At 39.3% G+C, this 25,516-nt stretch overlaps 2 protein-coding genes across 3 annotated transcripts in view; both read right to left on the bottom strand.

Annotated features, from left to right (window-relative positions):
• The window catches only part of LOC109052115 (glutamate receptor ionotropic, NMDA 2A-like), a 93,296-nt gene extending 68,362 nt beyond the window's left edge, over positions 1-24,934 (bottom strand). Inside the window, exons 1-3 of one of the 2 annotated variants that reach the window (XM_042736590.1) lie at positions 24,150-24,934; positions 23,409-23,595; positions 19,329-19,724 (exon numbers count right to left, since the gene is read on the bottom strand). In XM_042736590.1, coding sequence (XP_042592524.1) covers positions 19,329-19,709 — 381 coding nt within the window. In that variant the 5' untranslated portion in view covers positions 19,710-19,724; positions 23,409-23,595; positions 24,150-24,934. Of the gene's footprint in view, positions 1-19,328; positions 19,725-23,408; positions 23,596-23,714; positions 23,919-24,149 lie in introns of those variants that run through there. The other variant, XM_042736661.1, reaches the window with a different exon arrangement.
• Positions 1,931-12,405, bottom strand: LOC109108622 (sterile alpha motif domain-containing protein 3-like). Its single transcript, XM_042736760.1, has 9 exons — positions 12,156-12,405; positions 5,244-5,427; positions 4,153-4,314; positions 3,971-4,058; positions 3,622-3,777; positions 3,162-3,368; positions 2,867-3,035; positions 2,621-2,700; positions 1,931-2,070 (listed from the first exon to the last, which is right to left on the bottom strand). The coding sequence occupies exons 1-9, from the start codon at positions 12,247-12,249 to the stop codon at positions 1,936-1,938; spliced, it is 1,275 nt and encodes a 424-aa protein (XP_042592694.1). The 5' UTR covers positions 12,250-12,405; the 3' UTR covers positions 1,931-1,935.
• Positions 24,935-25,516: the final 582 nt, after the last annotated feature.

Raw genomic sequence — 25,516 nt, 5'->3', positions numbered from 1 at the left:
TTGGTCAAGAAGAAGAAGGGACTCTTTTTTTACAACCGGTGCCATTACAATGTCGGCAATTTCACGACACAATAAATAGATCCGCCAGTAACTGCAGCCTTCAGGTACCCTGTGTGCCATCAAGAAAGGAAGTAGGCGGAATAAACACCACTTCTGTGAAGCAGATCCAACAACACTGGATCCATGTAAAATATTTTCTGAGAAAGCTACAGGCTTATTTGTCTTATCATTTTGTCCAATGGACATCTTTCTTAGTTCATCATTTAGTTCTTGTATGGTTATATGTTTTTCTTGATGAGCTTTACATACAACAAGCCTCAATACCAACGGTGCTACACCCTCCAAGAAATCATGCATGACATCTGGAGGAAGAGATGTTGTGACGTCAAAGTAATCTAACTGGTCAAATACACATCCACCACGAACTCCATACATTCCTTTGTTTTCTGGATTTTGTTTTACACATTCTAAATGGTATCTGTGTACATCAACATTTCTTAAAACAAAATCAGATTCACTGAAGTTCTTTTTCATCTCAGAGTGAGTAGCCATGCAGTATCTACAGATTCGACCAGCACCAAAAGACATGGCAAATCCACCTATCATGTGAGATGACAGATTGTCTCCCAATATTGCAGCTACAGCTCCAAAAACATGCTTCTCCATGCCATTAACAATGATATTAAGTCCCTCTGATGACAGTTTCTTAAGGTCATCAAGTAATGGCTTCAAAATTACATCTAAACCAAACTTTTTTACGTGAACGTAACGGACAAGCAAAGCAAGATGGATATGTTTTAACTGTGAGCAGTTCTTTGAACCTACATTTCCAACAGTGTAGTAGAATGCACAAAGTTTGTGCTTGTTACGTTTAGAACCCAGCGGATTACACACCTCAAATTCATCCTCATATAGGTGTAACCTTAGAGCATCTGGATTATCTGCAAATACCTTGTGATTCCTGAAATATAATCCGTCTCTATAATCAGTTAGAACATGTTCATCTCTTTCACAGTTTCGCTCTCTCTGCATAGAATCCCAAACATCTTCATGAGAGCAGTATTTCTGAAGTACATCACAAATGGGTACATAAGAGTAGCTTCCAACTTTACGACCACTTGGGTCTCTCAGTGCATAGTCTACAGGTTCAGTCATTTCAAGGTTGGATTTGCAGTAGTTTTTCAACATATGCGGAGACCTAACAAGTTTTGATGCTTCTGAAAAAAAGTCAGAACACTGCAGAGCTTCATAAAGTTCAGGACAAGATTCCACATTGAAGCCATTTTTTTCAAGATGATATTTTAGAAATGCATCATAGTTTGCTTTAAAGAAGTCAAACAAAAAATTTACATCATCCAGTATTTCTTGTTGAACAGTCTGAGGAAGGTGGTTTTTTTCCCTTGATTTCAGAATAAAGCCAAAAAGATTCTCTCTAAACTGCACTAACAGTTCATTCATCTCAGGAGGTTCAGGAGGATTGATAGCATCACTGGGCCCCTGCTCCTCCTCGCCCACTACTGTTTCCTGGATATCATGAGCAGTGGCTCGTCTGGAATGTCTTAAATAAATGTCTTTATGCTTCCTGTAAATATGTCGTCGGAAGGACTCATATTTAGAAAATGTTGATTGACAGTTGTTAAGGCCACACGTTATGGTAAAATGTGGCTCATGTGCATGAACAAGTCCGATGTGCTGGATTAACTTCATCAATGTGAAGGCTCTTCGAGAGCATTTAGGACAGCTGAATGGTGTAGGCATTGCGGTTGTTGATCAAGCTAAAATGTTGATTACCCTGGTCACACTAACAGGTAGAGGCTTATCATCAACCTCAGACATTTTTAGAACATATCGCTGAATGAAAATCAGGGTGTTCTTCAGGCGAGATGGATATACCACGTTGTAGATGAAGTAAGCACAAAAAGCAGCAATAACACCTTACTCCAAACCAAGCCCCCTGCAGACTGACTGCCCATCCAGTTTGACCACTGCAGTGCCCCTTTGAGTCAGCACACTCCTCCAGTCAGCGACAGCTTCGAGTTGTACAGTAGGATATGGTGATGGTGGCTGATCCTGCAAGAGATCATAAAGTAGTTACCTTAAATCTACCACAAACATTCATTAAAAGAATTTCATTATCCTACGCTGAGATTTATGCAACAACAACAACTGTTCATATATATATATATATATATATATATATATATATATATATATATATATATATATATATAAAAAACATCTACGGTAAGTAAAGACCTTAAAGCGCCCATATTATCCACATTACACACATACACTAAAAAAACATCTACGGTAAGTAAAGACCTTAAAGCCCCCATATTATGCTCCTTTTCAGATTCATAACTGTATTTTAAGGTTGTACCAGAATAGGTTTACATGGTTGAATTTTCAAAAAACACCATATTTTTGTTGTAGTGCACAGCTCTCTCTCACTGCTGCAGTGAGGTTTGCACTATGCGCCCCCCCCCATGTCCACACCAAGGCCCAGCATTGATAGCTAGAAACTTTGTATTATGAAATAAGACATCCAAGGGATGCATATAATTCTCCCAGTCTCTGTGGGATGTAAAAAAAAAAAAAAAACTATATACAAATTACACACCTCCCCAAGTATGACGAGAATGTCATTTTTCTCCCTGAACAGGATCGGCAACAGCAGGATTGCAGCTCTGAAATCAATCCCTGAAAATTAAGTAAAAAAAAAAAAAAAGGAAGTGTATTACGTGAATGTACAGTGTATTTTGGTTAGTTAGACCTTATCTTGTCTGAAGACAAATAGAAAAGAAATTAAGCTTAAAATGGCTCCACAACACTAGGGGTGACCATGGCTGATCAGTCAGTCACTTACCAGGGACATCTTCGGCGAGGGCAGCCTCTCTTTCCTCCAAAGCCAGATCTGCAAGGGGAGATTTCCTTTGAGTCAAGCTAAGCACTTTGGGTACTAGGACCTTAAAGCCATCTTCGAATCTTCGGCAGATATTCATTTCATCATGAAGCCGGCCCATTTCCTGAAATAGCTGCAACATGGAAACATGGAAACATGTCACAACATTATCATAGGATTTTAAAATTAAAAAAAGACAGCCTTTAGTAATTTACTATGAACTCCCAACACAAATGTAAGGAAATAAATGTAGACAAACCCCGCATGGACTCTTAAGGAATGGATATTTGTTAATGGCTTCTTTGACAGTCATCCCATTGGCAATCTCTCGCCTTCTCCAAGCAAATGTCCTCATCATCCGTTCCTCCACCATTCGGGCATCTGGCTGTGTCTTCCGGTACTGGTCCTGCAGGACTTTCACATGGCTCGCTACTGAGGTATCATCCTCCCCAATAATATCCACCTTCTACGACACAGAGGGATGACAAACATTTGCTCATTTGACAGTTGCTTTTCCCCTTTTTAATGTTTATGAAAACCGAGCCCTTAATAATAATTTATTACATTTTATATAGCGCTTTATCATAGCTACTTAAAGCACTTTACAGGGGGGACCATTCTATTCCATTCTGGGTTAAGGGGCTAACCATTGGGCCACACTGCTTGTGTGTAAAACATGCACACATAGATACACAGCAAACCAAAGAAGATGCTCTGACCTTTGATGCCTTGGCTCGTTTACTTGTGTTTTCTTCCAGTTGTAAAGGCTTTGTGTGATGACCAAATTTCTGTTTCATTCTTCTCACCTCTTCATCATCTACCAGTGGCACCCGCTCATATTTGAACTTACGTTTGAGAGACATGTGCCAGGTATGCTATTTAAAAGAATATAAAACAGAACAATTAAGCATACAAACCACTTGAAGAAAACTGAAAGCACAAGCATGAAAATACATGGTGGAAAACAATGTGTGCATCAAAATGCAGAGAACATAGTTAATATCTTGACTGGATTAGTACTCTAGGTATAATAAATAAAGGTTGGCAATTAATATTCTGTCAACTCACATAACCATTGCCTTCTTTGTCCTTTAAGAAAGGGTATTTCAAAATCAGGGCCTTACACACTTTCACATAGTCATCATTGGTCGGAAACCTGTAACAGCGATGCAAAAGAAGGTGAGGAATGTAACATCAGACATAGTATTAATAACTCAAATGCCGTGATCCAGTTGGGTTGCAAAACTTACATTTTGATCAGGGCCATGGTTTCATACAATGTTCTTATGATTTTGTTGTGATCGGATCTCTCAATTTTGCATGGCGGTTTTTGGTCCAACTTTGTCTGAACATCTCTGGGAAATTTAGGAATGATGAAAACTGCTGGGAAGGCTGATGATGGGATGGCATGACTATGACAAAATAAAACAATAGTCTTAAAATTTTGGCAAATTAACCACACTGTAACAATACAAGTCCTGCAGAGTAGATGTTACTTCAGTAAAAGTGTGCAAGTATCATCAGGAAAATGTAGTTAAAGTATTAAACCATTGTAGAAAGAGTTGTGTTTGTGTTTAATGATCTCATCATCTCAGTTGGACTTGTAGCCGTTATATTGTCGGCTAGTTTACTTTAGAATCAAACAGCAGATTTTATAAACTACATGTAACTAGTAACTAAAGTAACTAGTAACTAAAGCTGTAACAGATGAATGTAGCGGAGTAACTAGTAATAAAGCTGTAACAGATGAATGTAGCGGAGTAACTAAAGTAACTAGTAACTAAAGCTTTAACAGATGAATGTAGTGGAGTAACTAAAGCTTTAACAGATGAATGTAGTGGAGTAACTAAAACAAGTAACTAAAGCTGTAACAGATGAATGTAGCGGAGTAAAAGTAGAAAGTGGCATGAAAAGAAAAGACTCAAGTAAAGTACAAGTACCTCAACATTTGGTCTGAAGTACAGTACTGGAGTAAATGTACTTAGTTACTTTCTACCCCTGCATTTAGACTACACAGACAGTGTAACATTATGCATTAGTGTGTACACACTAATGCATAATGTTACACTACATAAACTACCAGAGCCAGGTGAATTCAGATCCAGATAAAAAACTTCTTCAGTGGTAACCTCTCGCGGCTGTAGACGGTAATGTTTTCTCTTGGTTCTTGGTTCTAAATAAATGCGACTTATAGTCCAGTGCGACTTATATATGTTTTTTTCCTCATCATGATGTATTTTTGGACTGATGCGACTTATACTCAGGTGCAACTTATAGTCCGAAAAATACGGTACTTAGGCCTAACGTTATAACAATGACATAACATTACTGTTACCGGTACCTTGATTCCGCTGTAGCCTTCTCTGAATGTACCGGGACAGGCTCGAGGGTTAGTGTCACGGTTTCTTTCCACTGCTGAACAAATCGGTTGAATTTGGCTTGCTTCTTAAACGATCCTTCAAAGAGGCATGAAATCATCCTCTCAGTCAATCCATAGTCCACTGCTTCTCCGTCAACTTCATTATCTAGACAATAGAGAAAAAGAAAAACAGCAATGTTAACCCACCACTGTGGTAACAACATACAACAATTTAAAAAGGCACATTATGTCAGACTGTAACGTTAGTGTAAGTCAATGGGGAAAAAATAGTTTTTATCCAGTTTGGTTCAGTGGGTATTTTTCTCATATACAGAGGTAACTTATGGGCTTGCCCGTTTGGTCCGGACTTTGAGAAGCCCTAATATCCATATAAAAAACACATTGTAAGTATTTAGGCATAGCTACCTCATTAGAGACGCTAGAAATGCGTCTCTCTCTAGCGTTAAGCACACACACACACACACACACACACACACACACACACACAGCCCTGAATATTAATATAATGTAACGTTAGGCCTATCTTATTTTTTTTTTCAGGACAGCGGGGAAAGTATTGAAAGAAGCAGGGGCGGATTTAGACATTTTGGGGCCCAAGGCAAACACAGACATGGGGCCCTCTACATCTCTTGTTTCCCTCCTTTTGTCACAAAAAAAAAAACCTACTTGTTACTTCTCTTCAGCAGTTTTCACTCAGCAATGATGTATAGACATCTGGAGTTGTATCTGTAAGAAAAAAAGAAGAAAAATAAAAAACACAGAACAACATTCTGTTTAACAGATGTATCCTGTAAAATTGTATTTACATAAAATTTTCTCACAATAATATTATTGTCTATTTACACAGGGAAGAGCTGTCCATTGGTCGTCATTTACCTTGGTTGTTCTGATAGTATCTTCTATATGGATCTGCTACATGTTGTTTTTGGACTTCTGTCTTGTGTTACTAAAGTGAGAAGAAACACACAAGACAATAAGTGATCAATTATGGAGACATCATTAAGTAAAAATAACTTACCTTTTTAAAATGTTTACATTTTTTCTTTCACTGACTTTCCTCCCTGCACCCCTTTTTTTCTGACCATTTCTTTATTTCCCTTGTCTCTGTTTTTGCATCTTTCTCGTCTTCCTCTCTCTTTTGTCTTTGCCTATCTTTTGCTTCTTCTCTCTTGTGGTCTTTGCCTGTCTTTTTCTTCTTCTCTCGGGGTCTTTGCCTATCTTTTTCTTCTTCTCTCTTTGTCTTTGCCTGTCTTTTTCTTCTTCTCTCTTTGGTCTGTGTGTGAGTGAGTGTGTCTGTGTGGGTGAGTGTCTCTGAGTGAGTGTGTCTGTGAGTGAGTGAGTGAGTGTGTCTGTGTGTGAGTGAGTGTGTCTGTGTGTGAGAGTGAGTGTGTCTGTGAGTGAGTGAGTGTGTCTGAAATTGTCAACAAAACCCCACCTGATATTGTAACAGTCGTGTGTGGTGTGTGAGTGAGTGTGTCTGTGTGTGTGTGTGTGTGTGAGTGAGTGTGTCTGTGTGTGTGTGTGAGTGAGTGTGTCTGTGAGTGAGTGTGTCTGTGAGTGAGTGAGTGAGTGTGTCTGTGAGTGAGTGTGTCTGTGAGTGAGTGAGTGAGTGTGTCTGTGTGTGTGAGTGAGTGAGTGAGTGTGTCTGTGTGTGTGAGTGTGTGAGTGAGTGTGTCTGTGTCTGTGTGTGTGAGTGAGTGAGTGAGTGTGTCTGTGTCTGTGTGTGTGAGTGAGTGAGTCTGTGTCTGTGTGAGTGAGTGTGTCTGTGTGAGTGAGTGTGTCTGTGTCTGTGTGAGTGTGTCTGTGAGTGAGTGTGTCTGTGTCTGTGTGTGTGTGTGTGAGTGAGTGAGTGTGTCTGTGTCTGTGTGAGTGAGTGTGTCTGTGTGAGTGAGTGTGTCTGTGTCTGTGTGAGTGTGTCTGTGAGTGAGTGAGTGTGTCTGTGAGTGAGTGAGTGTGTCTGTGAGTGAGTGAGTGTCTGTATTGTCATGTCTAAATCACTATAATCTGACCTTGCGAGCTTTGGCCTCAGCAAATCTTGCTATCACTGATTCCATATCCAGTGACTTCCCTGACTTCCTGCTCTATGGAGAGAACAGCTAGAGCAGACAGCCTGTCCTGTGACATAGTTGATCTGAGGTACGTTTTGATTAGTTTCAGTGATGCGAAACTTCTCTCACCCGAAGCTACTGTAACAGGGAGAGTGAGGAGGAGTCTGAAAGCTATACTCTGAATATACTTTGGATATATGTCAAGTAAATTCTCTTTATATATATAGTCAAGCATCTCAAATGGTGATGAGACATGTGGCCCGGGGAATGACCTAACTGCACCCTTAACCTCAAGCTTCAGATCTTCTGCATCAATGTCATCCATCCTTTGCTCTAATCTGTGGCAGCATTCATCCAGCTTCCCTTCCTTCTCAGTGGCTTCTCATTGTGTCGAGTGAGTAGAGAAATCCATAAAGCTCATAGAAGATTTCCATGTTGGAAAATCTGTTCTCTACTGTGACAAGAGCTTGTATCTATTAGACGTAGAAAAAACTCTCTTTTGAAGAGCTCTTCTGGCAGTTGACTGAGTCTTCTCTGTTCCCTCATACTCAAACTGTTTGGTTTTTCTTCTCTGACGCACCTCAGGCCAGCTCATCTCCACCTCAAGCTTCTCTGCTATCTCCCTGGCATCTGTTTTCGCAGAATGAAATCCATGACTGCGCAAATTCCTGAAGATATTCTTTCACTGCCCTGATTTCTTCTCTCACTGTCTCAACTGAAACTTTGGGGCTCTGAAGGATCTTGCTCACTTTGTTTATCTGGAACAACACATTGTACCACACAATGGTACTTACCACAAAAGGCCATTTCTGCAGCTCCTTGCAAATGCTTTCAGCTGTTGAGACAACATCTGCATCTCTTTTCTCTGTGGCGTACTCCTTTAAAGCAGTTAATGCCTTCACGATTTCAGGCAGCTGGTAGCGAACAGCTTTCACAGCTTCAACTCTACACTCCACCTGGTTGTTGACAATGCTTTAAGTGTCAAAATTCTTGACGTGTTCCTTGATAATACTCCAACGTTGAACTGAAGAGCTGAAAAGATTGTAAAGGTCGCTGTATCAGCCCAAAGAAGCTGATGGACGTCACGAGGACTTGGCTGCATCACCAACAACAAGGTTCAGTGTGTGACTTCCACAAGGAACATATAACGCTTTGTTGTTTATTTCCAGCCACTCTCTTTTGGACTCCCTGCTTTTTAACCATGCATGTTGCTCCCAGTTATCGTAAGACTGGCCTCGACAATTGCAAAGATCCATCCTAGTGTTTCTAGTTGGCCTAAAAATGTCTTCACATAAGCCTTTTCCTGTTGTGTCAAGTGCCTGAAGAAATCCAACAAAGTGCTCATGGATGGAGACACCCCTTTGATAATTCACAATTAACAAATTCGTAGCACCACTGAGAGCTGCTCATTGTGACTGAGGTCTGGAGTGCAGTCCATAATTACTGCATAGTATTTGGCTGTTTTCACTCTCTCTACAATTGCATACAGTTGTGACATTTTGCCACAAGGGAAATAAGTTCATTTTTGGATATTCTTGCTTAAATAGGTGTCACTTAGCTGTTTTTGCACTGAATTCTCCTCAGATGCTCTCGCATCACTGGGTCAAACTGAGCCATTAATTGCACTTGTCCAAGAAAAATTTCCATTACCAGCCTCAAAGAATTTGTCTGAGTGGCCACGAAATGCAAGATTGTGCTCTGCCAGATAGTTTACAAATTGCAATAAGTCGTCTTAAAATCTCTTTCCAGCGGTTTACTTCAAGAGCAATTAGATCTTGGTTTACCTGATCTATAGCTGTGTTGGTTTGTAGTTTCTGTGAAGATTGCGCCAAGCATCCATGTTTGTGATGTGTTCTGCTGACCTCTCATGCTGTCTCAAGTGTGCAAAAGATTTTTCCAGTAATTAAAAACCCATCTGCATTTAGCTGAGTGGCCTTTTCTCTGGTTACCAAACAAGCGGCAAACAAAAGCACAAACACCAGTCAGTTTTTCACTGTACACGAGCCAGGACCTCTTTATTTTTTTCTCCATTCTTCAGGTGCAGAATACATTGCTGTTTGTAAATCTTCTGCCCTCTTGATTTTAGGATAAATTCTATCCTTGCTCTAAAAAGGCCTCTCTCTGCACTATTGAGCAGACGCTCTTTGTCAGTGAGATGTTTTGGCCAGAGTGCTGGGTCATCTTCAAGTTCAAGATGTAACAAATTGGTCAGAATGACTGCTAGTACTCATTAGTTGTTCATTGGAAATGGAATTGTCGTCTTTTTCGGCCTAGACGTAGTCATCATTATTTATCACTGTCGCTGAAAGTGAACGCGGAAGTTTTTTTACCTGCAGCTTCAGTTTTGAAGGATCCTCCTCATCCTGTAAAATTGCCGTGTGCATGTAACGTTAGCAGCAATATCGCTTGAGCAGCCTGGGTAGCACTGTCGGCGCCGGCGGCAACGGGTAGCTCCTCCACGCTAGCAGGCAATGCTAACAGGGTTGATGGTTTAGCGTTGTTGTCATTGTCAGCGGGGCCGGGGCATCACAAAAAAAGTTTGTTACTTCGGCAATTTTGCTAAAAAATTTTTGCTTTCCTCCTGTTTCTTCCTTTTTTTTATCAGCGCTCTTGGGTAGCTTCGCTCATTTTTACTGTCAATACTCTACTCTGTACACTTCTGTCTATCACTGTCAATCACTTCTTCTTCGTCAGTTTTTTGGCGCATTACAGCCTACACACTTTCGCAGATGCGCAGTAAGTGAAATAATGGAATAGTCCAATGTAGTGAGGTGGGGGGGGGCCCCCTTCTGTCTGCGACACTAATGATTTGATGCCATTTTCGCAAATGGGAGTTTTTCTATTTTTTTGCACGAAAGTAAAAAAAAAAAAAATCTTTAAGCAAGTTAATGGGGCATTTTGGGGGCCCCTAGGTAGCTCGGGGCCCAAGGCAATTGCCGACCTTTGCCTAATGGTAAAGTCCGCCCCTGGAAAGAAGTTAAAACCATTAATGATAGTAATCGGTTTATTTGTATAACAGCAGCTAGATAACGTTAGTAATGTTAACGTTACTCGAAAGGGAGGTTAGCAACCGTTGGTCGGTTCTGTCAGTTAACCTGATGTTGTAATTTAAAACATTATGCTGCGTTCACACCAAACGCGAATAGAGCGTCTGGCGCGAATAATTTCAATGTTAAGTCAATGTAAAGACGCGTTTACACCCCTCTTCAGGACGTCTCGCCGCCCAAATAAGCCTTTATAGCGCGGCGCGGTAGACGCGAATGACGCGAATTGAGCGTCTGGCGCGATACGCGCGTTACGCGCGAATGGTGCTTTTGTGCATTTATGTGTTTGACGCGAATTCGCGTCTGACGCCCGAGTTGAAAAATTTTAACTTTGGCGTCAATTCGCGCCGCGTTAACCAATCAGGAGCCTGCTCAGGAGTAACTCATTCAACATGGAGGAACAACTGATATTGTCAGTGAGCAGTCACCTGGAGCTATATGACGAAAGTTCATATTTCTATAGAGACAGGAATAAAAAGGACATACATACATATATATAAATAGATTAATTGAATAAAGGCCAAAAATAAGATTTACCCCAAACGAATTATATTTTGTCTTGAACCACTGAAGAGACATCAGAGCCAGCGGCAAATGTCAGAAGGTCTAGCCGAGGTGAGGCTGCTCTCGGCGGATACATGATCACTGAGCTCCCGCTGATCGCATGGAGCTCGTCTCCGAAAATCGGCGAAACATATTTTTAAATAGACGCTGTCTTTATAAATAAACCGCATATTTGAGTTTAAAACAACTACATTCTCGCCTGAAATACTTTTAAAACTACATTTCATGACACGATAACAGTAATATTTTGAAAATTATCCGAATAAAATGGTGGTTGAAAATGCTGCGTGAACTCAGCTGGCAGAAGCCCCCCCATGACGCGAATTCGCGTCTGTTGTGAAGTTAATTTCACGCGCGAATGAAGCGAATTTCACGCGCGAATGAAGCGAATGATCTCAAAATGTTCAAGCGGCAAACTAGGCGCGGCAGACGCGAATTTGACGCTCTATTCGCGTTTGGTGTGAACACAGCATTAGCGTTAACGTACATGGTTTTACGAAGATGTTCTAAGACCGTCTGACGAAAAAATAAAGACTAAATCATACTTTCAAACCCTCACTGGCTATCGATAGTCACATTCCGCCCATATGGCTTTGCTTTAGCATTAAAATATTCCAGAACAAGAGACTGTTGGGCGGCAAAAATTTAATTTTTCTTATTTTATTTTTTTTTATTTTTTTTATCGTTCTCCTCTGACGCAGTCCAGCTAGCTCACATAAGTCAACAACAAACAACGAACAAAAGACTTTTCGGCGGCAAAAACGCTTCTCATCCAACTCTGACGCAGTAGTTTTATAGCTAAGCTATAATGGTGGAAAAAAAAGAAAGAAAAAAAAATACGTTTTTGCCGCCCATTAGTCTTTTGATCTGAAATATTTTAATATTTCATTAATATTTCACGTTAACGTTAACTTTTCAGCGGCAGAGTTGGATGAGAAGCGTTTTTGCCGCCGAAAAGTTAACGTTAGCTCGATGGTGAACTGTAGCCAAGATAGTACTGCTACTTATAATAATAATATTTATTTATACTATTATTATATAATAATGTTTTAACTAACGTTAACTAGTTAACGTTAATAATGGCAATCGTCAATGTGAGTCTAGCTAGCTAATGTTGACAGAGTATGAACTTGGCTAGCGCTAACATTAACAGTAAAAGTTAACTTCCAAATTTGAATTAACACCACAAACACTGATTAAAAATTCAAATACTTTACCTTTGAATTTACTTCTCTCCTCTTCAGTGACCTCTATCCCAAAATTAAATAACTCCGTGATTAAATCCTCCGTGGATAAACGTCGAAGCGCCATCCTCCCACCTTTGATCGACACTGACAGACTGACAGTTGGATCACTGTCGATTCACTCATGTATCCTTCCGCGCTGCAATATTTATGCTTCCGCCGAGTCAAACTCTGGTTAGCCTGTAGCTAGATCCTTTCAATAGAACACAACTTAAAGCATTAACGATTATTTGTCTGTTTTTATTCTAATATAAATAGGGTAAAGGGTTTGAAAAACAAATCAAACAAAAACTTCACAAAAAAAAAAAAATTACATAATCCTCATTAACATGATTAAAAATGATTCAAAGGGACACTTCACAAAAAAAACAAAAACATTCTGATTTATTTTGCCCATATCTCAAAACTTTACACATTCTGATTTATTTTGCCCATATCTCAAAACTTAACAGTTAATTTAGTTTGACAGTTATTGAGTTTGATGGTATAGGTTTACTTGTGTTTCTATATTGAGAGATGACATTTTCAGCATCCACTAATTCCTGCCATTTTATATTTAAACATTAAGGTACAAATATGTAAGGGACAAATATGTACCTTACACCTCGAAAAGCTCACAATGTACAATGGAAGGTGCATAATTGTACCTTAAAGGTGCACAATTGTACCTTAAAGATACATTTTTGGTACTTTTAAGGGTACATATGCAAAGTTTGTACCTTAGGGAACAAAAAATGGACCTGTATTGTACCTCCGAAAACCCAATTTAAGGGTGACCGGCGTTTTTCACAGTTTGGAAAGAAAGGGAGAACACATGACAGAATAACTCAGCAGATATCGCATTTTATGTAAAAAAAAAAAAACTCTTCATATATATTAGTGGTGGGCCGTTATCGGCGTTAACGTGCTGCATTAACGTGAGACTCTTATCGGGCGATAAAAAAAATATCGCCGTTAATCTATTCTCAAAGTTGGGTTGGGAGCAGAGTCTATTCTACGCAATCTATGATGACTTTCACCGTGATAGTTTAGCGTGGATGTATACCTAGACGAATTGCACTGTAGCGGGCGAGAACGAGTCTTCGAACCTGTGTGTATGCCTACTGTGAAAATTACCAAGCTTCCCCAAAAAAAACCTCGACAAGACTCACGCCTGTTTCACACATACTCCGTCTGCAGTGCGTATGCAGTCCGTGTGCGTTACTTATGTGGTGCAGAAGCAGCACGGACTCATTGTGCTTTCACACAGGACGCGTTTGCAGTCCGCTACTGATCCGCGGCTGTTTAATCCACAAACACAACATTTGTTCATCATTCTGTATTTCAAACCATGTTAAAAAAAATATTAATAAATAAAATGTGACTCTTATCACAGAACAGTAACAGTCTTTCATAATCATAGACATTAGTTTAAACTTAATAAATATAAACAACATATTTTTCATGCATTTGACTTCTAGGTTTGTATAATAAGCTGTCAGACAAATTAAAACCGAAAGCGTAATATGACTTATCTAGTCTGTTGCTGCTTGTTTCAAAGTGAAGCGCACACATTGCGAAGCGCACGCAATCAGCTCGTGATCCAGTGTTTTCTGTGTCTCATAGCAGCTCCGTTCACAGTAAATGCAATGAACTCCATTATTGAATGTGCTGAGTTTAGTGCATTTGATTCAAATTCTATCACTTTTATTCTAGCTTCAAGTGTTCTTTTTTTATCAACACTTGAATGTAGGTAAGTTGTATAAAAGTTTTTTTTTTATTTTTTTTTTTACATTTTTTCATGTTAAATGTTTTCATTTATATGCTGTTTACTGTTGATGACTGCATTGTTTTTCATATGCATACACATGAGATCACTCGTTTCTGTGTCTTCCTTGCATGTGTTTTTGAGCTGCACCTTCTAAACTCATTCAGGAGATGGGTACTGTAATAGCGCATAACGGCATATAACAGCGAGAACCCAGAAAATTCTGTGTTTGGCCAGGAAAGGGTTAATCAATGCAATCAATTGTTGTTAATGCATCCTTGATTAATAAAAATTATACAATTTTATCAAAAAAAACCAAAAAAACTCCACACTTTTGAATAGTAGTTTATATAGCAGCGACTTGTTTTTAAAGGCAACTCAAGCTGCAGGTGCATATAAAAAAGATCAGATTTAACATATTAACATAATCTCTCAAACTCTGATTGTCTTCATAATTCAGTCTCTCACCCTCACACACAAAGAAAAGCCTCTGGCCCAAGACAAATCCAAAAAACAGTAGGAATTATGAGGTTAACATTTCACTCTAAATGAATTAGCCTGTGTGTCTACTTCACTATACAATATTCATAAAGTTAGTGTCGCACAAAACGCAGAAGACTGCTGAACAGGGAATCTAAACTTAGCCCTTAAAAGCTGCTTTCAAAGGTTTTTCGAGTTTTTTCACCCGTTCTTCTCCCAAATAGACTGTCATTTCCCATGAAGGCAGTGCTAACTGCGAAAATGACCTCATTCGGTCCTGAATGCAGCCACCAATCTCCATGTTAGCCGATTGTCCTTTACAACCCGCAGGAAAGAAGTGACGAGAGGAATAGGAAGAAAGAAAATAAGTGAGGACGAGAGAGACATGTTGGTGGTCTGCCAGAGAGAGGGATCCTTTGTGTAGACCCTCTCTTCTGATAAATCCTGAAGGAAGAAAGATAGAGAAAGAAAATAAAAAACGGGTAAGAGAGAGATGAAGGGAAAGGAAGGTTCACATACAGAGGTATTGCCGAGATTAAAAGAACAGGGGACAGACTGAAATTTGACAAAGGTCTGAAAGCTTTATCTTCTAAGAAAAGACATGTAAAGCTCCATCTGATCCTATAGTTCAAAGCACCACATACAATATGGAAGCTTTCCTGTAAATTGACTTGAAGCGACACCGACTTGGCTAGAGATTTGTTATCCAGTCTCCCAACGACAGTAACCGAATGGAAATTAATTTCCAATTTCATATCTCTGTAAGTCAAGCCCATCTATAATAGCGTCTAAGAACTGCAGTGAGTCACTGTGGTACAGACCAAAATAAGTAGGTGGCCATCAAGGCGCTACTGTTAGGAGAGAGAAGGATTTATCATACAATATTGAGTGACGGCAGATCGTTTGTCCATTGTGTACCATTCCGGGGTCTTTTAAAGCATCTGAAATTACATTCTAGCTTAGGTCCGCCATTGTAACTTTATTTTGGTGTCTGCTTGAAGTGCAGTGATACATCACAAAATAACGAAGGACAAGTTTATTTTGGCTTATATAGGACTTTCACTTAAACTGTAGTGATCCCTCCTTGGGGGCATTTGGGAATGTAGGAACACAGGTAAAGTATAAACAAGAGCTGGAACAGTATTTCAAAATGACACCGAATGCTGTTCTAAGCTAAATAAAAACTGTCATCTTAATGACACAAAAACATTCAAACTCTATTTTCATGATATAAATATTTTAGCAATATATACATTACCATTCAAAAGTTTGGGGTCAGTAAGATTTTTTTTACTGATACTTTTATTTAGCATGGATGTGTTAAATTGATCAAAAGTGACAGAAAAAGACTTGCAAAAATGCATAACGGTTTCCACAAAAATATTACATTTTTGATCAAATTACACAAATAAATTACATCAAACAAAAAGCAGCTGCTTTGTTGTTGTTTTTAATGTTTTTTAAACATATATTTTTGTCAATTTTACTATTACATATTTTATTTCAAATATTTCTTTTTTTATGCTACGACACAAAAAACTATATGACATGAACCGATCCAGTGCAGAGAGTTTTACTGTGGCTCACATCATCAAAGAGTGACATCAGCAAAGTGTCTTATAAGCTTGTTAGAGATGAGTTGGCTTTTACCCTTCAAGTGGGTTTTTCTGTGCGTTGCTGTGTTTTTTTTATAGGCACTTATTTGGCACAGCTGATGACATCATATGATCTAATGTGTCAGTGCAACCTCAAACTATTGTTAAATGAATAACAAGATAATTTGAGAGTGTGTGGGAGATGGATAAATAAAAAAGAAAGGACTGTGTGTCTGTACACGTCCACCTGTAAGTGTATGCTACATATTTAATTTATGTCAGCCCCTCTGTTTTGTTCTTTTCTCCCATAATGCACCTTTCTAATACAGATGGGATAAAAGCAGCTTCAATGGGGCAGAAAACAGCTTTAGTGTTTAACTCTTCAGGCCTTGCTCTCTTTCCTTCTTTTCCTCCAGTTTTCTTTCTCTCTCTTTCTCTCCGCCCCCTCATATAGACCCTAAACGCATATGCCCAGACCTCATTCTAGAAACTGAACATGTGAATCACATAAAGCAGCTCATCGAATATTCAGTCCTGCCCCCTCAGTGTGCATTAGGGCCTGTGTGTTAGTGCTCCCTGCCCTTTCTTTCCCATATGAGAGGCGGAAGCATGGTTAAAAAGATGCATCCCGGCGCCTTCATTTTTAATAACATGAGAACGAAAATCTGGGTTCACAGTGAAGCAAAGCATCCTCTAGGATCCTCACTTACACACTCTCAAAACACACTCATGCACCCCCCAGAGTACACTGCAAAAAGACATGCAGTTGAACTTGATCAAAGCAGGCCAAGAACCACAGTGGTACAAGATAGAAAGGATGTATAATACTACAGAGATAAAAGCCATTCTGAAACATTTTAAAGAGATAGTTCACCCAAATATTAAAATTCTGGAATTATTTTAGTCACTCAAAACCTAAAAGCTGTCTTTTTTTTCCATGGATCACAAAGGGACACATTTTAAAGAATCTTTACATGATTCTGTCCATTCCTACTTGTTAAAATCTCTCCTTTTGTGTTTCATGAAAAAAAAAGATGACTAATATAACAGGTGCAGTTAGCAGTTAGAGATCAACCGATAATCGGGATGGGTCTACCTACAAATAGAGCTTAATAATAGTTAATAATATTACTGTACATCCACTTGTGGTATGCTCCTGACAGTATAGTAAAATTACACTCTTTACATCATTTTCATACAATTTGTGATTTGGCAAGACACTCATGTTGTGTAGAAAATCAGTCCTGCGGTAACAGCACCTTGTATGCAAAAGTTACAATTTAAGATGCCAAATGTTAACATGTTCTATGGTACTTTGAAATCAATTAAATATGTCTAACACTAAATTGTAACATTAAATTTAACACAGTTAAAACATTTACCCAATTTGACACTGAAGCAGTTTCATTCTGTTCAGTCTAATCAGAAAGACTGAAACCAAACACATCACAACAGAGGTTTTTTAAATAAATTATTTTAAAAGTGCTGAGAAAAGACTTCATTTGTTTGAAAATACCATTTGAATTGAACTGTAACCCTTTGTTATCATAATATGTAGCAGATTTGGATCAGTGCATATTAGAGATCATGATGGTTATGACTCTGGGAAAGAAAGTGTCCTTGAATCTCTATGTCCTTGTTTAAATACACACAGTAGCGCCTACCCAAGGGCAGCAGGTCAAAATGTTGCTATTAAAAGCAAGAATATGCAAGAAAATTTTATACATGCCAATGTACATGTCTATTCAGCCTATATGCATTGAACTCATCAAAAGTGACAATAAAACATTTATAATGATTACCATTTCAAATAAATGCTGAACTGCTGTTCTTTTAAGCTTTCTATTACTAAAATTCTATGCACAATAACAATTTTCTACTGTGATAAGAAATGTTTCTTGAGCACCAAATTAATATTTCAGAATGTGACACTGAAGGTTGAAAATTCAGCTTTGCCATCACAGTCTTACTGACTCCTTATTAAATGTGAAAAGGATCAGACAGTAATTGTGATATTTTCCATCTTTCTGTTTCTGTTTATTTCAGACTTGGAAATGCATTGTGCTTTACGTATTATTGAACAGCCAAATACAGCCAAGGCTGTATCAGCTTGAGTATCAAAAGGAACTCTGGGAGATGATTTAAAGAAGGGATGAGAAATGTTATGGGAAACAGCAAGCAGGGGGCCTCTTAATGTATGAGTTTCATTCACATCAGCCCCAGCATTTGACTCCTTAAGCAGAGCTTCCCTCCTGAAGAGTCTCTTCATTTATTACCCTCCAAGCTCTACAGCAGCACCGGGGTGTAATGTGTCAAAAAAAACAAAGTTGGAGGATATAGGCCTAGCTCGAAGGAAATTAGATAATAATAAATCTGAACCTTATGAATTCTAAGCACCTTTCAATATACTGTATACTTGCCATCACGCATAACTTGTCATATATACAATGAGAGCATAAGACAGTAAAACAAACAAACAAAAAATAATAATAATAATAAAGCAGCACGTAAAAAGAATATACTAATCATAGAATACCAAACGTACTGTACATTGCATAAGAATTAAAACTTTAAAAACACTTTCTGGTTTAAGTATGAAATAGTTCTGAACCATGAGCTTTGAAAAAGTAGCACAATCCACTTACTTTGTAGTTGTATTTCATCACTGTTAAAAGAGTTCATCTAAAATTATCAAATCACTATTTGGAAGGATAGTTTGACGTGAACTCAGCCAGATGATGCAACAGGATGACATGGTCTCCTACAAGAAGTTTCTACAGTTCATGTGGATGAACATTGTGTAGTAATAGCCTAACAGTCAACTTATCAATTTGATAATGTATTAAAACATCACCAGATTGATGTTTAATGTAAAAATGAAAACAGCATCAATGAACAGATTTGCAATCATAAACTTTCTTCAATGCTAAACTGTCAGCTTTGCCACTAACCCGGCAGCAGGTTTCTGTCACACCCACACAACTGCAACCGATTTTGCTATAAACACAGCTCATTGCCAACTTTGCAGAAACAAACAGATAGACAGAGGGACAGTGACAGGAAGACTGGCAATCCGTCAGGCTACATCTGATGCAGATGGCATGCTGATAAAGAAAATCTGTCAGGTATCTGAATTGTGTCTTGTTTAATGCCATACAGCTAGACAATCCAAAACATGACATTGAATATTTGAAATCAAGCTTTCTGTTTAGGCTTTGATGCCAGATATGATGAAATATTTCAAGGTGGGTTGCTGAAAATGTCTAGGCAAAGCAAACAACAAATAAAGCGCATACAGCCAGCAAGAGAGGAATGCATGCTTACCTTTTCAGCCATTGTCATGGCAGAGCCACCATGGATTCCAAGTATGGGCATGGAAGTCTGAGAGGAAACAAAGTCCAGCATCTGTGCCACAGCTTCCTGGTCTGTGCCGTCTCCATAGACCAGCCCATGCAGTCTCTGTCGGGACATGAGCTCACACAGGTGTGTAAGCATGCTTCCTGGGTCCGTCTGGTTCACCTGGATGCTGAGAACAGTCACATCCAGAGGCGCACCTATCCCACGAGCCGGACGCAGGGCTGATTCGGATATGGTGGGGGTCTGGCCCAATATCACAGCTACACTCAGGGATGGAGGCTTCTCTGCAGCCTCCGACCAACCCAGCAAACCCCACAAGACCATCAACCAGACTACAGCTCCCATCATTCCTGGCTTCAGCCCCTGTCAAGATAAGAAATTTTACAAGGATGCAAAACACAGTCAGTCAGACCAAATCATGCTTACTAGATCCAAACTAGACCAAAATCAGATAACGCACAAACATAAATTACAACTGACCTATTACTTTGCAGTTTGCACACAATGATTCAGTGAAGGGGGACTGGAAATGAATGGGAAGCAAATCTCCAAGACAAGCTTTTAAAAGTTAAGATTAAGATGGTATGGTACTCTGTCCAACTACTCAGTCATTTCAAGTCAATACTTTTAATTAGTCTAAACAGTTAAATGGAACAGTGGTTCACTTATTAGCAATTAACTCTGATGTACTGTCTTGCAATATGTCAGTGTGGTTACATTTAAACGACCCGTCTAATTGATAGGACTCTTCAATAGTTTATTACGATTCTAGGCGGAATTTGATGCCTGAATGATTCCAGATGGCTAGTGTGTCTGTCTCTTAAATTATAGTAATAATGGATGAAACCATGCACTAACTGGAGTGCATTATAACTACATGAGTGAAGAACAGCTTATACATGGTTAAATTTAGGTGCGCTGATGTCAGCGGTTCAAAGATGGTTCAGTCTCAAGAGATTGAATGTAAAAGTCAACCTCAGTATGGAAGAAAATGTACTCATTGCTTAAAGGAATAGTTCACTCAAAAAATAAATAAATTGGTCATCATTACTCACCCCAATATCATTGCTATTCCACCTGACTTTCTTGTGTTCCGTGGAACACAAAATGAGATGTAGTCTGCTACAGGAGCTCTATTCCATACAACATAGTGTACTCGACAACCCAATTGGCACCTATCCCTTTTCATTTTCGCTGTATGGAAAACAGCAGTGTGAACATACCAAAACATCTCCTTTTATGTTACTCAGATGAAAAATCATACAGATTTGGAACGACTAAAGGGTGGGTGAATGACTGACAATATTCCTTTAAGTTAAAAAAACATATATATAGATTTTTTTTCCTGTTCATTTGGCTCCTTTTATCAAGGTAGAGATACTTTGCTATCAAACATGCTTTGATAGCAAGACTGATCGAATTCACTCTGAGCTTTTCAGTCTCAGAAATGTCACTGGATACACCTGCTTCATCCCTGGAGTTTAGTCATCAGTCATATTTGCACCTCCATTTCATTCACCGACTACCCTAGGCCATAGCCCATAACCACAGAAAAAGTACTCAGATAATGTTGAGAATTATGCTATAACAAAATATATGCACTAGTCAGTCAAATATCCTGTTTCTTGTTAAACTCTGGTTGAGAATGTCATTGGTAACACACAAACAGGACATATATACAGCAGCATCATAAAATTGTGTCAGTTTTTCTCTTAATATACTGTATGCGCCAGGGCATGTTATTTAAAATGAATACTCATCATGGCATAAAAATCAATACAATTAAAAAAATTCAACCCCACAGTCTCCACCACTTGAATTTTGGTTGGGGTGCTCAGCAATGAACGATGTGATAAGAATGTGCTGCCATCAGCTACTGCAGATAATACCATTTTATATCACCAGTCCTCAACAAAGGACAAAGCTTAATGCAGAAGCTCATAAATGCACAGCTTAACTGAAAAAGTCCTGCACTGGAATATTACGCTGAATATATTGCAAATACTTCTATATGGGAAGTTGAAAAATAATATGGGCATGAACATTTTTAACATCAGCACTTTTGGACAAAACTTATATTTAAATAAAATCTATTTATCTAAAACAACACATAATAATATAAAGAAAAATGGTTATATTTAGATATTTGACGTGTGTGTGTATAAATACACACAAATACACACACAGTTGATTATTTTGAAATTTAATAATCATTTTAATAACAACATTGATATAGCAATAAAAGTGGATGACTACCACCTGATGTATTATATAATTCTTCCTACAGTGTCATTTTTTAATAAATGAAGCGAAGACTTGTTTAACACCTGACAAATTAATCATTTATTGATGCATTTTCAATTGTTTGAAAACACTTATAGGAGATAGTAAGAGGGTTTCGCTTCCGACAGCTAAAACATTCAGCTGTATTGCGAAGCATACTAATTAGTGCCAATCACATAATTGCATAATTGCTTTCTTGATGAATGCACTGGAGTTTGTGGGGGTACAAAAGTGGTACATGCCTCAATGACCACATTAGAGATTCCAGAGACAGGCAGCTGTGCTCTGTTGCCCCTGTAACTTTCTCATTTAGCATACTTGCTAACATCCATAATTGGCATACTCACCGAGCTACCCCAGCAAAGCAACCATGCCCTTAAGTCTAACCTGGAGTAGCACTCAGCATTTGCAAATGTAGAGCATCACTCTACATCTCGTTCTGCATGTGCATCTGTCAGATTTGTTGGGACACTTTACAAGTAAACAGTGTGTAATGTTTCCAGTCACATTTGACATCACCTTCACCCTAAGCTTGCAGGATACAACAGAAGAGAAGCCAAGGTTCAAAATAAAGACAATTCATTTCACTCACATACAAAAACAGGCCCATTACTTTTTATGCATCTAAATTTAAGCAACGCTACCAGAAACATCATGCCAATCGGAGTGTTTGTACGAGTGAGGTTTGAACATATGTCTGAAAGTACCAACCAGTATTGATGGTCTGTCACAGCCCATATTTCATAATTCAAAACCACAATGTAAAGTGCCATGTGCAGATTGGCTCCTCTGTTAGCAGAATATCACCGCTGAGATCAATTCTCTTCACAGGCAAATGGGGAGGTTGTGGGTGGATTTCTGAATTTGACTGTGTGGAAAGGTGGAGGTGTCAATAGTTACGAGTACTCTCAAAATAAGCACCTGCACTAGGTCCTCTTCCCTCATCCATCTCTTTTTCTGACCAGCATGTACACTCATATATTCTTCTCTTTAAGATCCAAAACATATTCTACCTAAGTAAATGAATGCAGACACTTCTAGCTTTGCAAGCTTATGAAATGTGTGGAAAACTGTGGTATTATAGCCTATAGTCTTATAAAGTCTCTCAGGTCAACTAACTGTTGTGGTGCAGCAACAGTTTGAAGAAAATCTTGCTATGGACATTTAAAGTCAGTATGCTTTGTTGCAACTTTCGTTTTAAATGTAATTTTATAGCAACTTTCACTTCAATTGGCAGAAATTCTTTAGGCAATTCCATTGCCCCCTTGAGTCCTGAGGTTTGTTAATAGCGTAAGAGCACATTAGTATTTTCAACAGGGCAGTGCATTAGCCAAACACTCATGTCTGTGTTCGTTTATTTTGATTAAATTATGTTTCTGGCCCAAGGCGTCACACTGGCCCAATACAGCAAATGTAAGAATGCATTGCTGTATATCTGTGTGTTAAGTTAAGGTCATTTTATCAATATGTGTATAAGTATATCTATACATGAATGTGTGGATAGGGAGGGGGTGGTTTTGAAATATTTCAGCTTCTAAAATTGTATCCTCCATCGCAGGAAACACTATTTCAGGCCTGGTCCTGTAAGCAAGAGGAAAACATCAAAAAATGTGCTTGGACAACGTGACTGCACCCAAATCTGCAAGTCCCTCATTCATTCCCCTTATAGACTGAACCCGCGAAACAACGGCGCCCCCTGTCGGATCCCTCTGTCAGCCGCTGCACACATATTACTAAACGTTCAATTTTTACATCGTATCTTACCTTGTGTGTCACGAGGTGTCAGTGAAGAAGACTCGCCGTGGTTGAAATGTGCCATCTGTGAAACTGACCGATGTCTTGTGAATGTTATCCACGAAGATTTCCTCACAGGGAAGGCGCGTTTGTCGGCGCATTTTTTTTTTCAGACCTTTGGAGAACCACCTTGACAGGAGCTTAAGTATTCAGTGTTCTGGAAAAAAGTCAACCAAAATCCTTACACCAGGTCAGCAAAAATGACACAACTCATTATTTAGTGTATTTCTATAACTTCTCGCGCATGTTCAGTAATCTATGAGAGAAAAGCCACACCAATAGGCTTCGCGAGTGTGCTCGCGGGCAAACTGATCTGCGTGGAAGCGTAACGGTTCCCCCGCACGGAACCAAGTAGCTTCAGAGGCTGACTACAACACCACATAACCGTGTTTTAAAGAACGCCCCTCAGTGAGCTTCGAGAGTGTAGTCAGTGGTTAAAAGGTGTGTGTTTAAATAACGGTGTGGTATTCCCCTCACGCGCGCTCGGGGTTTGTCTCTATGTAGGGCGCTCGCTCGCGCAGCAGGTGTTGCGCATCAAGGCGGTTGAAATCATTTCTCCCGTCACAAAAATAAGCCGACGATTTCGTCAACGGGAAGCTCCAACGACTCCCATTTGGCTATGAGAGCGCGAACCCACATTTGGTAAGGAAAATAATGCGTGAATAATACGCTCTTTGATGTTTTATTGAAAGTAAAAAGAGAACAACTCACCTAATATCCTCGTCATACATTTCCAATGTAGCTACCAGTCAGGAAATCAAACCGTGTCCTCAGTCTTCATCGTATAACCTTGATCTTTCTTTGTAAACAAATCCGTCAAGTTCAGCGCTCTTAACGGCGTAATTCCACCAGTGTCCTTGTGTTTACCGTTTCCATTCCTTACAGAGATTGACCAGAAAAAGGAAAGGGGGAAAAACGTTCAGTGATTCAGTCGACATACAACAACCACGTGGGGTTTTCACCTTAATATTTATGTTTTATTTATTTTTTCGGAGTCTCGAGCGCGTTCTGCAGTGGAGCTTGTGGAACAGGTCCGCGTGCCGCCTCCGAGGGGGATTCCGTCAATATCGCATCCTTTCGGAGAAAACAACAGCAACACGCCGTATTCAGTCGTTAAACCGTCGATAACGGGGATGAGATCTATTCTGGATAAAGATTCCTCTGCGACACCATCGACTGAACTCGAGACATCATGGCAAACTGTCGAGCGCATGTACGCTCCTTAACATCTGAGCGCGGATCTGAGACTGTACTTGCCAATGCCTCCTACGCGCTCCGCGCCAAATTCAACTCAATTCTCTTACCTTGCCACCATAATTAAACACAAACGTACGTTTCATAAGGGTGTGTATACGGATTTTATGCCTGTCTATGCAAATAGACTAGTCTTATCTATTATCTATTTGAGGAAAACATTTGGTTATGAGGTGCGCTCATATTTCCATCCAACTTTACAGACCATTGCTCTCTGACGCACACTCCTTAATTCAAGTAGACGTTAGATTGAGTCTCTCTCTCTCTCTCTCTCTCTCTCTCTCTCTCTCTCTCTCTCTCTCTCTCCATCACACACATGAAAACAGTCAAATGATAATGAGCGCCATTAACAGTCCCTGCGCACGGCGGGCACGTCAAAACTGTAGAAATTTCTCAATCACACGACGCCCAGTAAACAAATCATTTTCCCGCTCGATGTTGCAAAAACATGTCCCATCTACTGTCGCCTCCACGTGTTAAAGAGTGCAAAACAGTTAAACGAACCGACTCCTCAGCAGAACGGTGATTTTGCCTTTGCTCCATTGGCGCCAAAATTGGTGGTTCGTTATGAGTCAGACGCTCCCGGCTGTGTATTTTCCCTGTAGGAAATCCACGGGAGCTGTTATGATCCTCAACTCATGCAATTAAATCAAAAGATTTTATGCTTTAAGATCATTCACCCAGTCAAAGGAAAAACTGCCTGACAAGTCTATTTAAAAAAGTCTTTTAAACTTCGGATTATGACAGCGTGTTTAAGTATAGATGTACAGAATAAGGCACGTGTCCCCTCATATTTTTGAGCCAAGTGTATTTTAATGCAAATA

Source organism: Cyprinus carpio, chromosome A1 (genome assembly GCF_018340385.1).
Source record: "Cyprinus carpio isolate SPL01 chromosome A1, ASM1834038v1, whole genome shotgun sequence".
Lineage (NCBI taxonomy): Eukaryota > Metazoa > Chordata > Actinopteri > Cypriniformes > Cyprinidae > Cyprinus > Cyprinus carpio.
Note: the sequence above shows the minus strand (reverse complement) of the source record. Positions and strands in the feature narration are given on the sequence as shown.

Coding starts and splice junctions, on each gene's coding strand:
- LOC109108622 (XM_042736760.1), bottom strand. CDS start 12,249: ATGGCGCTTCGACGTTTATCCACGGAGGATTTAATCACGGAGTTATTT. Junction 4,059..4,152: donor ACCATGGCCCTGATCAAAAT/GTAAGTTTTGCA, acceptor TCGCTGTTACAG/GTTTCCGACCAATGATGACT. Junction 3,369..3,621: donor AACGAGCCAAGGCATCAAAG/GTCAGAGCATCT, acceptor TCTGTGTCGTAG/AAGGTGGATATTATTGGGGA.